We start from the raw sequence: 16,254 nt of genomic DNA on the forward strand, positions 1-16,254 counted from the left end.
CAATCGTCAGCATTTCACGCGCGCTCATTTTCATTCCGTGCCGAGTTTCCCGCAACCCATCATGAATAAGACACGAGTCACAACGTGAGAAGAATTACACATTTTATTATTTATTATAGAAGAGGTGAATTGAATTATTCTAGTTGATGTATACAGCGTTGTGGCGCAGACAGAAAGTGTTTGTGTGCACTGTAGCATACTATGAGCTTAAGTGTCAATGTGCTTAATGCTCTTCCTCAATCGGCCCAGCTGTCAGCAGAGACACAGCAAGAGAAGAGATTGTCCATCCATCATTCAATCTTCATCCAGCCCCCAACTCTCTGCTCCTTTTTTCTTTTTTACATCAGTCTTTATCAACAGTCTGAGCACATGGGCGAAGCTTCTTACTTAACTTTTCAAACACGCTCTCTCTTCTTATCAACTGTTTGGTGTTTGGCTTGGTTTAAATCTCTCTTTGTACACCCTCAGAATGGCTTCACATACGAAGCTGAACTGGCACTAAAAACAAACAGGATGACATGCACATTAAAGATGACAGATTCAATCAAATTAAGATTTAATGAGTATGTGAATGATTTCATTTTTGTGCAGTTTTTAATTTGATCTGAAAGTTTGTTTAACTTCAAGGCTTTCAACCAGGAGTCCCGTCAGCAGTGGAGAAGCTATCTTAAATAAATTTGACATTGATTTTCTGACTTAATAAAGAACATAAACGTATAATCTACATAAATTCATGAATCTAATTTTATATGTGGGGTCTTACAATACACTTGTGTGTACATGTCTGTGTGTGTTTGTACCGGTGCTTGAACAAGCATGGCCCTCTGTTCTCTCAGCAAGGAAATGATCTCTAGGGGATACACAGGCGTTTCGTTCTCCATCAGTGTCATGGCTGTCTCCATGGTGATCAACACACCTGTCCTCCCAATCCCAGCACTGCAGAATAACATTCAGTAAGTCTACACCTGATGAAATCCGTCTCTGTGTGTGTGTTGTGCTTTTAAGTTCCTTCACCTGCAGTGGACCATAAGAGGCACAGCATCCCCTCTCATACTTCTCACTGATTGGACGAAATCCAGGAAGTCTGAGGAATCCTCAGGTACCCCGTGATCTGGCCAGACAACGTACTGTAAATGAGTGATGGAGCGCTGCTCTCCTGACTGTCAAAGAGAGGGGAGGGCGACCGAGGGAGAGACAGAGAACGCTCAGATGAGTTTGCATTAAAGCACAGACAAGTCTAAGCATGCCTGTCTTACACCTTATACATAAGCACAATTATAAGACGTTTTATTAGTAGCTGATGCTTTATTAGATTCAAATCTCATTTGAACACGTTTATTTTTTAAAAGCTAATATTAAAGGGACAGACTAATTAAGTCATAAGTAATTTGTTTCCCCAGAAAAGGCGAAAATCTACATTTATAAAAGTGTTCAATTCTGCATTATGCAAATGTTGTGCTTTATTATAAAGACAGCTTTAAAGTTATTAGCTACGCATTGACTAAAAAGCACAAAACTAATTTTGTGGGATCTTTAAAACAGCATTTAGTATCTGACGAAACACTCTGCCATTTTTAATGTATTCCCCCTCAGTTCTATCGTGGGTGCAGGAGGAAACAGCGATCTTTACGTTCTTCATCTTGAGTAAATGAGTCACAGTCTGAAGGCCAAAGTGGAAAAAATAATTCACTTAGTATGACAAATCGGGCACAGAGGCATAATTTCCTCACAGGCAGTGGGTTACGGCGCTCATACGTTGCCATTTCGCCTGTATCCCAGATTAGATCTCTTACCCAACTGTCTCTCCATTTCTTTATTTCTCTATCTGAGATACACACATCGTATAATACGGATGATGAATGTGTGATGTAACCTCCGTCTGCTGTCCGTGCTGAGATTAACTCCCACCAACGGAGACAACAGATGGGTCTCCCTTTTCCAGCAATGATGATTTGTTTATGTTAGTGTCATTGAGTGAGTGCGTAAGCGTGCCCGTGTATGTATCTTTGCTCTTGACCACAGTGATACGTGACTCATTTGCAGTTGGCACGTCACAAATGAACACGCTCACACGCGCGATTGGCTTTCACAAAATGCATTAAGCCAAAAAAATTCTGCAAAACAACATCCAGTTTCAATACAGCGATAGAGTAAACGGAAACATTTACACAAGGAAAATTAAACTGATTTTTGGAGCATTCTGACTAGGCAAAACATAAGACAGCTTGATAAAAAATGTGAAGTTCTAATAGTGGATATTTAGCAATAACTATGGGGCCTGATGTTTGTTTTAATCCAAAACAAATGAATAGAAGACGGCAGACTTTTTACTGCATTTCACAGACGTTCTTCCTGTTAGACTCACGCTATTACCTTAGTATTTGTGAGTGTTATCTCTCTGGTAACGTATGCCAGGTTGCACTCCTCTGAGTGACAGCACACCTGAAGGTACCCATAATCCCTCACTTCGGGAGGATGCGGCCAGTATTGGTGGCACTTCGTCTGTGGAAATGGAATTTGGATTATTGAGCACAGCAAAGAACAATCGTGCTCCCTCTTTCCCTCCCTCACACACACACACACCACACAGAGTCAGACACACACACAGTTTATTAAATCATCCCTTTGGAAAAGAATGCAGAGCACACGGTTACCAAGCAACAGTCAAGCTAAGCCGAAGAATATGGCAGTCACAATAAACCGTCCTTGGGGGACTGGACGTGTGTGATGGTTGTCTGATGGGTATTGTCTGATAAGGTAATGTGCATGTTTGTCAGCATTATAACTCAATTGTATGTTCCTTTGAAGTGAGCTGCGGTCATGACTCATGAGTATGTGTGCGTAATGTTCAGGTTTATTCATACTTTATTACTCTGCAAGTGTATACGCTGTCTGTCATGTGTGTGATGTCATATGTGTTACCCGTCCTCTCTCGGTCAGTGTGGTCAGCATGACAATGACACTGATGTGTTGCTCCCACACGCTCCTCCAGAAGTGGGTACAGGTTTGTGGCAGTGGACCCTGAGCTGCTATGTACGGCAACACACAACCTGCTGGCTCAGTCTGACACAGACAAGCAAATATTGTAAAGTCTTTAATATGCCACCCAAAGCTGATACTATCTCTTTCATACACTTCAATACATTTTAGACACTTTCATCAAAGCAACTTTCAGTCTATTCAAGGTATACATTTATCAGGTTATGTGTTCCTGGGAAATCGAAATTCGGACCTTGTCTTGACTTTATTTTGACTGAAAATACTGTGCAATTGGAATGGTTATCTCATTTAAAGTGTAATATATATATATATATATATATATATATTAATGTGTGAGGCAGACAGATCTATACCTTTACATGACTGGCATTGATGTAATCATCCTCCTTCTCTTGTAGCACCACTCTAGTGCTGTCATCTGCAGGGAACGAAATGAAAAGCAAAGAATGAGGAAGTGAGGATTTAATGGATTATCTGAAAACGTCTCCTCGGACTAGTTTTAAAGAGCATTACGCCTCATTCCCCAGTGTAAAACCTATACAGAAATTAATAAAAAGATATATTGGACTTTAGCCCTAATCTTTTCCAATGAAGTACTTGTGCGCAGCAATCCTATCAAGGCCATCTAGTAACCACCCTCTAGTGGCAAAACATAATCTCTGCACCCAACAAATTACAGCATACATGCAAACACAAGCAATGATCTCTGAACAAAGTCACTTTCTGTGATTTACTGGGTTTTCTACATAACATCATTGTACATAATATAAAAAACATTCTGTGACAATACAAACTTCATATAATTAATATTGACTAAGGTGATGTCAGAAACTATTATAATAGTGAAATTAATAGTTGAAATCAAACATAGACGCTTGTTACGGATTAAAAGGTATTCACAGACTTGGCCACTTGCCAGCCTATCGGTCGACCATGAGATAAAGTTTTGTGTTTGAATCAACACAATGCAACTTACATGGTAATACATCTTTGTACCGATTCTTGTCCGTATTCTCTGACAGCTTTGCACAAGAAAATAACATTCCAACTTTCTTCCTGTCCAATTTCTGCGTGAAGCAAAACACACACAAACTCACACACGCATGCTTGGATAACGATTAGCAATGCACATACATGCAAACCAAGACATGCCATAAGCACTATAACATATCCGAACCTCAAACTGTAAAAGCAGTGTGCCAGTGACCAAACCCCTTTCCAGACGGGTCATTGACTCTTCCAGTGTCTCTCCGGGAGGCCGGCTAGACATTGGGGATATTTCACTTGGAAGCGTGAGACCATCCCCTAACTGTAAGGTAGGCTCAGCCCGCAAAGAGACACCTGTAAACATCAACATGTACCATTAACAAGAGGCATTAAGCTTTTGACAAAAGTACAAAGAGAATTTGCAATATAGATTATAAATATATATATCGTAATAATGAAGAACGAATGAACCAAACTTGATTGTTGTGTAGCCCTGACATAAACTTGCACATTACACAAAATCTCACCTTTACGCCGCACAAGCAAGGCAAGTTCTTTGCTGTGTGACTCGCGGCTGGCTTTAATGAACATGACCACCTGCTCATGTGTGTGTTCGGAGATGTCCCGCCCATTTATCAACAACACCTGATCTCCCTCCATCAGCGGAGGCACACTGCGACCGGCCTGAAACACAGCCAGTATTAATACAAATGCAAAAGCACTCATTCATACTCATTAACAGGCCAAGCTTTATTAGCTTACCGGAGATTCAGGGTTAACATGAGAAATGGCCAGAGGCATCTTCTGATCCACACCTCCCTAAAGATCATACAACATGATTTCATGCAAAACACGGAAATGAATTGGGATATTAAATATGGGACCTATATGAAGTAAAAACTCACTTTAACATTAAAGCCAAACTTCCCATCTTGGTCTGGGTTGATTCTCACAAGAAGGAGATCTCCATCAGCTGTTATATTCTGAGGTGCACACAAACACAAACAGTGAGCAGAAGTAAACTGACCAAAAGGTTTGTGAACCACTATTCTTGATCTCACATCCATGGTTATCACCACACACTCACTTTATCCCAATGCTGCGAGTCATCCCCCTCTGTGATGACATCATCACTATGGGACCAGCTACCGCTCATCTTCCCGTCCTCCTGATTTTTCCTTCAATGTAATCAGATTGAACAAGTTACTATCAGCGTGTTAAATAAAACTCATGTATGGAAGCATTTATCTACGAAAAGTAAAAGTACCTGTAAGTATAGAACACGTCTTCACTCTCGGTCACATAGCTCATTTCATTTGTCAGGTTTTCCGCGGATGATGGGCGTGGTTTGTGATGGTCATGACGTAACCGAGGACATCGCCTGGAATGAGATATATATGCATGGTAAACGGTCCCAAACCCACCTGAAACTTTCTTTAACATGCCAGATTCATGTAGTTGTAGACGAAAGTATCATTGTTTTAAAAAAGATCGTAAAAAAAACGTACTTTACACATCAACAAACGATTGTAATATTTTTAAGCGTGGATACCAGTTGGGTGTGTTGGGTGGTGAACGGGAGGGTAAACTCTTGGTCTCCAGGTGTTCAGTTGAGATTGATCTCACTGCAGGGTTTAACATCTTCTCACCAAGCAGTTTACGATACAGGTAAGCAGAGCTTTAATAAAAAACGTCAGTTTAAAGCACATGTTGACCCAATCCTTTATGTTTTTCGAGGTGTTGGTCTGTATTCCATTTCTGTGTACCTAAGTTTTGAAGGTGAGGGAGAGGGTTTCCTATTGAAGAATGTATGGTGGTCCACACAGGACCTCCAGAGGTTCTTACAGGCACGCGAGCTTGGCATGGAGATAGAGACCACGTGGTGGCCCAGCTCTCCCTGTGAACACGAACAAATACACAAATGAGGAAACACCATGCACATGGTATATACAGAAATCATGGAGCTAAATTCAATACTTTATAAGACCTTTTTTAAGACCTTCCATACATTTTAAGACCTTTTTTAAGACCTTCCATACATTTTAAGACCTCATCACCACTTCGGCAACACTTTAAATTACATTTACTATACTGATTGTAAGATAACACAACTAAACAGTATTAGTTTGTGACAACTCTGTATTAATGCAACATAATTCAGAAGGACAAGAGAATGAATTGAGTGACTTATGGAAGCAAATAAGAGACATAATGTTTTGAAATTTAACAGCCTATGAAAGGTACGAATTTACCTCTATGAAATTTAAATATGAAAATTCTTGATTTCCAATTTAAAAACCTGAATTTAATGCTCACAAATTCAGATACAAAAAAAAAAAAACTTACAGAATTTCAGATAAAATACATTCAGATTGATCAAATTTGATTGCTCTTATTCAGATCTCAAATTTCAAGTTAATACTTTTCAAAGAAAACATATGTCTAATTCGACTGCTCAAATTCAGATAGAAAAATTCAAGTTAAATATTCACATGGTAACATTCGGGCTACCCAGGATAGGATAAAACAGTTGAGCCCAGAGCCTGTCTGCAATTGAACCGAACCATTGAACCGAACCATTGAACCGAACCATTGAACCGAACCAATGAACCGAACCATTGAACCGAATCAATGAACCGACGTCGGGCGGCCTATCAGAGCACGACAACCTGACTGTCTGTCATGATCCAAGAAGAGGCCAAGGCACGGATATTAAACCTGTCAAGAAGATGACTTCTAGGGAAAACGAAGGCGCTCCGGTAAGTTTGCTGTTTATGTACAATCAGACTCTACAGAACAAAAGTATGTTGTTGCTAATTATTTTTTGGAACTAGTATTATTATTATTTTCCGACGTCGGTTCGGTTCATTGGTTCGGTTCAATGGTTCGGTTCAGTGGTTCGGTTCAATTGCAGATGGGCTCTGGGCTCAACTGTTTTTCCTATCCTGGGTAGCCCGAATGTTACCATGTGAATATTTAACTTGAATTTTTCGATCTGAATTTGAGCAGTCGAATTAGACATATGTTTTCTTTGAAAAGTATTAACTTGAAATTTGAGATCTGAATAAGAGCAATCAAATTTGATCAATCTGAATGTATTTTATCTGAAATTCTGTAAGTTTTTTTTTTGTATCTGAATTTGTGAGCATTAAATTCAGGTTTTTAAATTGGAAATCAAGAATTTTCATATTTAAATTTCATAGAGGTAAATTCGAAACAAATAAATTCAGATACATGGTTTCCAAAGTAAAATAATTCAAAATCAAGTATTCATAGACTGTTAAATTTCAAAACATTATGTTTCTTATTTGCTTCCATAGTGACTAACCCAATGCAAGGTTTATTAGAAAGAGAACCCAGGCTACGCTAATCACCATCTAACACAAAGAGCAGTACGCCTCATGGTTATTCCCAGAGACGGCCCTCAGCTATGGTTCCATCTCCTTATCCTCCAACCATTTGCATGAAAACTTGCATTTCCCCATTAGTCAACGATGTTGTTAAATAACCGGGTGTAAATGGATCCGCCTAGCAAAGATTAAATTCAGGCAAACTTTAACATATGACCTCTTTGGACAAATATGAAAAGATGATACAACATTTACCTTTCTTGGAAAATGGCATTAAAGACTTTTAATACTTTTTAAGACCCTGATGTAAACCATTACACGTGCTTCTCAGTTAACATAAAACCTAAAGTCTTACTTGATTCAATAGTGTTTAATATGTTTATGTTTGTGTCTCATACATGTTTCCGGCGCAGGTGGACGGAAAACCGTTTCCTTTTGAACGACATTTTGATGATGTTAATCCTGCAGAAGCAAATTAGGAAATATGAAAAATATGAAATATAATCAACGGCAGAGTCAAATGAATGGTTCCAGTTTCCAGGCATCATTATTATGCTAATTACTGTAACACTTTTCTGCACTGTTTACACTGAATAAATGAAAGTGTGTGGTTAGTTTCCATTGTTATGATAATAACAGCATATGAGCAGCCTGACAAACTGAGAAAAAGCGCTGTTATGTGTCGCTTATAATATAAACATCTACGTTATCCATTTAAAAGGTCCCTTATAAAAAATAAAAAGAAAAAACAGCACATGCAAGGTAAAAACGTGTTTATTGAAAGTCATGAAAGCACCGAATTGGTCAACACTTACCAAGGGAAGAAACTGGAGCAAATTAAATTGCAAAACAAGGCCACACCCCCTGATGTAATCCCCACCCAGAGGGCGGGGTTACTTATATCCTAAAAACAGGGATTTACAATTATTAAGGTAATCTACCAATAAAGCCATTATAAAACAACATTACATACTATTTAAATTACTAAAAGGAAAACCAGCAGGAGTGTCACAAACGTATTAAAGGGACAGTTCACGCAAAAATAATCATTTACCCACCATCGAGTTCTTCCAAATCTCTATAAATTTCTTTGTTTTGAGGAACACCGAGAAAGATAATCGGAAGAATGCTTGTAACCAAACAGTTCTTGGCCACCATGGACTACCATAGTATTGGTAGAAAATTGACAATGGTAGTCATAAGTGTCCCAGAACTGTTTGCTTTCCTACATTCTTTAAAATATCTTATTTTTTGTTTAACAGAACAAATTTAAATTTAATTCAATTATTCCTTCTATGGCAGTCATTGGTGGCCAATAACTGTTTGGTTACAAGCAGTCTTCCAAATATCTTTCTCTGTGTTCATCACAACAGATACATTCATACAGATTTGGAACAACTTGAGGGTGAGTAAATTATAACAGAATTTTCATTATTGGGTGAACTGTTCCTTTAGGTTCAATCCATATTTCATTAAACTTTACCTGAGCATAATGTAGCTCCACCCCATAAAGGTCTAATGTTCTTGCTGTATTTAAATAACACAGCTCGGCTTCACTCTGACACAGACCTCTGAAACACATTCAGACATTCACATTTAATAATGTTTGCGTGAGCGAATATGCGTGTGTTCTTACATACTTGTGCTGCGGATGCAGCGACTCCACTTTTAGAATGAACTCGTGGTCTTGATCGGGGATAAAATGGGTCTGACTGAGGTATCCAGGAGGAGTTTCAGGGATGTAGTCTTCAAACTCAGCTGTCAATCAAACACAAATAATGAAATACGTGATGAAACGGTGATTAAATATATATCTGCAATTTTGATTCATTTATTAATCTCTATTTGCTTCTGAACAATTACGCCTGCTTCGAATACAAACATATTCTCAGCTGAATTAAGGATGTTTCTGTTATGGGTGTCAATCACACAGTAAAAAAAGCATGTTTTCATCAACTTACACTGCACAGCGTAAGAGGCCAGTACCACTGCAGAGCTTAAAGGACACTTTAGTCTGCAATACACAATAATGTATTACTTTCCCCACTTAGTATAAATCACATGACTAAGTAACATTCAGTAATAGGACATCATCAGATCTACATAAAATACAAAAAGGATGTTTACCTCCCCTCACAAATATCCTTTTTAATCTGGAGGAAATAAAAGTGCCTGTAGAACAAAATTAGAGTATGAAGATCTATGTAAATAAATAAATACAAATCTCTCATTTGCACATCCAGTATATAGGGTGATGTACCTGGTCTGCTCATGCTGGAGGGAGTTGGGGTCAGAAATGAAGAATCGTACTCTAAATATTAAAAAGAACGGATCAGGACCTGAGGAAATAACAGGGAGCGAGCAGTCAGAGGAACGATAATCTTCCAAAACAAATAATCTGGCCAATAGAAATGCACTAATCAGATAAGAACTTGATGAAATGTTTCTTTCTCTGATACAGGGAGGAAACACGGTTTTGGGTCTAATCTGTTAATCCATAAATTCAAATCTTAAAGCCGGTGGGCAATAAAGTGATAACGGCGCTCTCCAGCCATCTCAGCCTTATGAATGCTGCTCATGCCTGATGACTCAAGCAAGTAGATTAATTAAATCAGCCACCTCCGATTCTCATGAGGAGAGCGACATATGTCTTCTGATGTGCTTTTAATGGAAACGGTGTTCTCTGCTCTATTCTGACAAACAAAAATTCCACACTCATCAAACCTGTTCACAAAACAATACACTGGAGAACAATATTTACATCCGCAGCTGATGGGTAGGCCCGAGTAAAATCTGCTTCCACATTTGTGCAACGCCCTGCAGATTTCTCCAGAATTAATTCGCCACCACTTGCTGCATTTGCAAAGGTATTTTATTGATAAAAAGGATTTTATTTTTTTTACTTTCGCTATAACAGTGTAGTAGTCACATCTCTGTTTATGACATATTTGATGTTTTTGCCATTATATTCATTACGGCAAACATTTTCACCACAAATGTAAAACCTATTCAACATATTCCAAGTGAGTCTATAAGTGTTTGTGTGTGTCCTGTTTCTCACTTACCCTTCAGTTGTTTCTTAAAGGGCTTGTTAGGGTCCAGCCACCTCTGAAATGATAGGTATTCACTATTAACATCATAAAATTATCATCTTTTGTTTCTCTATTCCTGATTTACAAGAATAAACATCAGCTCTCTCACGAATAAAAAAAACGCTCAATTACCGGAGAGCTGGAGGTGTCCTCGCTAATCTGCAGGCTGAAGTACTGCTTCTCTACTATTTTAAGGTGTTCACAAGCCAAGTCGAACAACAGAATACCGGCATCGTTTTTCTGTAAGACAATAACACATTTAGTGCCATAAAAAATTAAAATATTTTAAATGATTGTACATATCACCACAAACCGACTTGGTTATAATTGTACCCATATCAGCCTGCTATATTTTCACCACTGTCATGCAGAGCCACTCAGACCCACTGCCCTCATTTCAGTGTCGTTGCACAAGATGTTTTTTGTTGATTCCCTCATGACTCCTCTGATTTTCCCTGACAAATGTGCCTGTGTATGTATGTGTGTGCATGCGGGTGGGTTGGTGTCCTTCAGAGAATCACGCCAGGATTGCAGCAGTGCAGTATGGAACATGAGAAGAGCAGCACAAGTATAACATCCATCTCCACCCTCTCCCTGCCAATAAAGGCAAGTAGGCGCGCACACACATGCAAATTCCTTCTCTCTAATGTTTCTTTCATTCAATGTAGGGCTGGAAAATAGCTAATGTAATGATAGGCTATCGACATCTAGGTCATGATACAATAAAATAGTATCATTATATGGTGTATACAGTAGTGGTCATTAAAAGCAAATACTGTACAAATATGCACCCCCTGGAAATAGCTTTTGACTATTACCATATAAACGGTCTTAGGTTTAAATTTCTAATTTAACTTCCGGCAGCCCACTGCAAAGAATCTATAATAGTTGGGAGGTTTTATTTTAATTGAATACAAATAATATACAATAAAATATTACTATAAATTCTATATAAAATGAATTATTAAACAAATTCGACAAAACTAACTTTTAGGATATTTACTGGAAAAAATACATCATATCAGGGAATGTGGGTTTTACCGAAAATATAAATAACCTGAGCAAATAAGTAAATATATTTTATGATGATCCTCTCTTGCAGTGATATTTTATGGTCATTCTCATGTCTTTATAAACTTTATGCAATTTTTTGTCAAAACTCCTTAAATTCTTCTCAATGCTGAGCTTAAACTCCAAACATATCAATGCAACATGCATACAAAGTTGGACATCACTTTTGGCCACTTTTTATTTCAACATTGGGATTATTATTGTGTGTTATTATTCATGTCATCAAGTCTTCTTCCTCATTTTTAAACAATGATTATGAGTCTGTGTGCAAACATTTCAGTGTGTTTATCTAAAAACAATGTGAACAATTCTAGATTAGCTTGAGGCAAAATATTCACGACACTTTAAGAATTTGTCAGCCACATTTCACACATCCTACCATTACACACAAACATCTACTCACACTGACAGTAAAATTCTGGGTTGTGCCATTAGGGAACAGCACTACACATTGAAAGCCGGAGGGTGCCATGTGTGTGTGTTTGGACAGATCGCCCCATCCAAGAGAGGTGATCCTGTTGCCGAGCCATGAGGATGTCATCTCCAAACACTCTCACACATTCACACACCTGCCAAAACACAGAGTCAAGCAGGTTAAACACAAACACTTACTCCACATGTGCACACAAATACTGAAGGTGATAGAGATGATGCCTTCCTGTAAGAAAATAATGAGACGCAAACAAACACTGCCGTACATGCAGTTCCTGATGTTATGAAAGGAATGTAAAAGGCACATTCTAATCCAAATTTTAAAACCTGTTATGAGCCGCATCTTATGACAAGACCACGGCAAATCCTTTTGACAGTGTTATCATAATTATACATATCCTGAACAGGGACGGTGTTCCACCCCGACTGATGGGATGATGGATAGACAGGTCAACACAGATACTCACCTTATGACACATTTGCTGAAATGCATGAAGATATAATCACACACACAACACGCACCCACTCATCGCATAACATGAGAAAATCTTACAGATGAATGCTTGTGGTGCCTGTCCGTGCAAATCTTTCCTAAACAATGCTTGGGCAATGTGGGTGGATGACATATGGTTGCCAAGGTGTCCAGCTAGGGTGTTTTAGTATGTTGCTATGCAGTTGCTAGGGTGTTTAGGGTGGTTGTTTTCATGGCTCAAGTCAAAAGAATCTCAAGACTGTATATTTTGGTCAATAGTTAGAGCGTAGGACCCTCCCTCAGTCTTGGTGTGAAGGATCATTACTTTTTAGTAATAAGAGAAAACATTGAGCGGGAGTTTATTAAAAGTAACAGTGATAATCAAAAACAATAGTAGTAAAGTTTGAAAGCACACGATTTTGGTCCTATTTAAGTTAAACACAGAGAAGATATTTAAAAAAATCTCTAAATAGTTTTGTTTAATTTGTGGAAAAGTCAATTGTGCCAGTGCTGTTTGGTTATCAAAGTTATTCAAAACATCATCTTTTGTGTTCTGCAGAAGACGGTCATACAATTTTACAATGACATGAGTGTAAGTAAATGATGACAGAATTATGAGTGAATTTATCATTCTAGCTCATTTTTAATTTCAAAAGCTTAGACATTAGTTTAAGATAAACTTGGCCAGTTAGTGATTGATGACATCAAAACAGAACTACGTGAGAAGATGTCAGTAACAATCGCTATTAAAAGTATCAATCCGGGTAACATAAATGACTGTATCATCATTCTCTTTCTCACGAACACAATTTAAATTCAGTCATCATCTTTAAAGTGATACTTCACCCAAAATTGAAAATTCTGTCATCATTTAATCACCCTCGAATTATTCCAAATGTTTATAAATGTCTTTGTTCTGGTGAACACAGAGAAAGATTGGAATATTGCTTATAACCAAACAGAGCTTAACCCCCATTGACTCCTATAGTAGGAAAAAAATACTTAATCATTTATATTGTTGTGTTGAACATTTTGAGACATTTTGAAGAATGTAGGACAGCCAACAGTTCTGGGACACTTTTGACTGCCATTGTAATTTTTGCTACTATGGGAGTCAATGGGGGTTTAGATCTGTTTGGTTACAAGCATTCTTCCAAATATCTTTCTCCGTGTTCATCAGAACAAAGAAATGTATACAGCTTTGGACCAACTCGAAGGTAAGTAAATGATGACAGAATTTACATTTTAGGGTGAAGTATCCCTTTAAGTCTAATCATGTTCTTGAATTGCTTTTCGATCCCAGGGGATTGCACATACCCAAGTATGAATGAATAGGATAATGCAATGCAAGTCGCTTTGGATACAAGCGTCTGTCAAATGCATAAATGTAAATGTAATGTAATGCTTTTCACACTCTCTGCTTTCCTACGCCCAACACGGTCCAGGAATGTAAAATATTTTACTATTTTAATTCACACAAACACAATCTCTGTCACACATACTTGCAATACACAAGTATGCAAGACATAACCATGGAGACATAAACACAATATCAGAATGCACACACACTCACACATACACACACAGAGCTACTGTCGATATAGTTAATTTTACAGACATAAATATCTTATCATTTATAAAAAATGTTACCTGACACCTCTCTTTATACAATCCTTTTGAAAGACCAGTTACAGACACATTAAAACACTTCTCCTTTGTACAATTTTACTATAACTTCCCTCACCAGGTAATCTCTTCTGCAAGGGCTGGTCCTACTTTTCTATACAATAGAAAGTACAATGGCCTAATTCTGTAAAATGCCAACTTAGTGAACTTTACAAGGCTTGCTTTCCCTTTTGCCTACAAAAATTAAACACTCGAGAAAATACTTTCTAAAGGCAGAGCAGTGTATATTTTTACAGCCGAGCGTCAGTAGCACGTCTGTGTTGACTAATGTTTACCTCAGCGTGTCAGTTACAAAGTATAAACAATATAAAAGAGAAACGAAAATGCTATTGTTCTAGTACACAATTAGCAACTGTTAATAAGGACTAGTGATACATTTGTAACAAGAAAGCAAGATTTCTAGCCAGGTTTACAGTATGTTACATGATCTTTTCTGGGTGTGACGTCTTCTGACTCAAGTTCACGCGGATCTGCTGGCTTCATCCGAACCGAACATATCCGAAACCGAACGAACGCCTCTGTTCGGATCGGACCGAACTGAACACAAGACAGCATGCCTTACAACATTTTCACTCCAACAAACAGATCGACAGGAATACTACAGCAAGCTATTATGTAAGATCCGCTGTTAAAAGAATCACGAAGAGTGGACACAACTCTTTAAAAACAAAATACAGTATACGTCAGCTGGCATTTTCTTCCGAGAAACCCACAAATCTGGAGTTGAAACGGGACAGAATACAGAAAGCTATTGAATACAAAGTTACCTGCTCGGGAGGATCGCAGTGTCTGCGCTTCTAGTGTAACTTTAGTTCCTCTCGATAAGAGACAAGTTTCCATGTTAAAACGATCATGGTTGCAGGTGTCGGTAAACTTCCGGAATATGTTCGTTTTTTCTCCGGGTTCCTTCTGGAGGTTAATCGCGGCGTCACTGCGCTGCACGAGAGAAAATCGTGAACTTGGAGCAACTGTACTATTGTGTTTCTCGTCTTACTGGTAGTGTGGATTGAGTTACAACGCACACTTTACAAATGTAGAGCTGTGCTTGTGATTGTCACCCACATACAGATACTTCCGAGTTTACACAAGCCTTGATTTTAGGCGTGTTTCGAGAGCGTGGACTTTGAGGAATTCCATCGAGTGCGCGCAATCTCAGGTGCGTGTGCCCGACAGTTCAGGGCGCTGTCTCCCATGAGTCAATACAGCACACCTGTCTTCGCAATAACGACATATTTCATTAGGAGTTTTATTTTATTAACTAGTTATTTCTCTTGTTTCAGCTCTTTTAATTTTTCTCGACATCTGACACATTACACTTTTTAGTTGTAAGTGATGTGACAACTCGTTAGTTACGTTATGATATGTGTGCGCGGGTTGCTACAGGATCACGCAGGCATAGTTTGGATAAATGATTGTCTTCCAAATAAAAAATGTGGTGTAATTGGATAAGCATGTGGACCTCTCTCTCCCCTCTCTCTCTCTCTCTCTGTGTAGGCGCGTGGGTGAGAGAATATACATTTCTCTATAAGCCCCTCCCCTTCATAAATCGTTTGTTGTTGCCCACTTTTTGCATCCGTTATCTGTAAACAAATAGAGGGGAAATGACAGTAAAAAGAAAAATTCGTTTTACAGCTCTACACGGTCTACAGTAAAACAAATCATATTAAAGAGAACTGCATGAGAATAAAATGTCTGAAAGGGTAAAGTCTGTTGTTTGTTTGTTTGTTTAATTGAAAACAATGGTGTCATATTTTACTGAACTCTACTGCCTTTCTGGAAGAAGGGAAAGCAGAGGTTTCCCATCTCAAAGGGCAAAAGTTATTTTGCAGCTATAAACCCTGACCCAAACTCGAAATTTGTCCTGTAAACAGTATGACACAACATAACAACTTACCCCTTTAAACCAATTTTCCAGAATTTTTCAATTCCATCTTCTTTTATCTTTAAGCCAGTGTTTCATATTACAAACTCGTTTTTCTAAAATATGAATATGAATACAAGTCTGTTTGTATCTGCTTTCAAGTGACTATATGTGAACCTGAACCACAAAACCAGTCATAAGTAGCACTCCAAATCATGCCTAAAACCATGGATATTAAGCTAAAGATCATGTTCCATAGAGATATTTTGTAAATTTCCATACGATAAATATATCAAAATTGGA

General features: G+C 38.2%; 1 protein-coding gene across 1 annotated transcript; it reads right to left on the reverse strand.

The window, feature by feature from the left end:
• Positions 1–85: 85 nt before the first annotated feature.
• Positions 86–15,541, reverse strand: ptpn3 (protein tyrosine phosphatase non-receptor type 3). Its single transcript, XM_056763317.1, has 26 exons — positions 14,858–15,541; positions 11,904–12,069; positions 10,562–10,669; positions 10,403–10,445; positions 9,598–9,676; positions 9,465–9,509; positions 9,299–9,351; positions 8,978–9,095; positions 8,821–8,908; positions 8,153–8,241; positions 7,736–7,799; positions 5,754–5,884; positions 5,540–5,665; positions 5,255–5,368; positions 5,075–5,165; positions 4,893–4,970; positions 4,750–4,806; positions 4,515–4,671; positions 4,178–4,341; positions 3,977–4,067; positions 3,354–3,418; positions 2,923–3,063; positions 2,374–2,502; positions 1,015–1,160; positions 801–936; positions 86–498 (listed from the first exon to the last, which is right to left on the reverse strand). Exons 2-26 carry the CDS (start codon positions 12,039–12,041, stop codon positions 418–420), a joined length of 2,532 nt encoding a protein of 843 aa, XP_056619295.1. The 5' UTR covers positions 12,042–12,069; positions 14,858–15,541; the 3' UTR covers positions 86–417.
• Between the last annotated feature and the right edge of the window lie 713 nt (positions 15,542–16,254).

The sequence above is a fragment of the Triplophysa dalaica genome, chromosome 12, assembly GCF_015846415.1.
Source record: "Triplophysa dalaica isolate WHDGS20190420 chromosome 12, ASM1584641v1, whole genome shotgun sequence".
Lineage (NCBI taxonomy): Eukaryota > Metazoa > Chordata > Actinopteri > Cypriniformes > Nemacheilidae > Triplophysa > Triplophysa dalaica.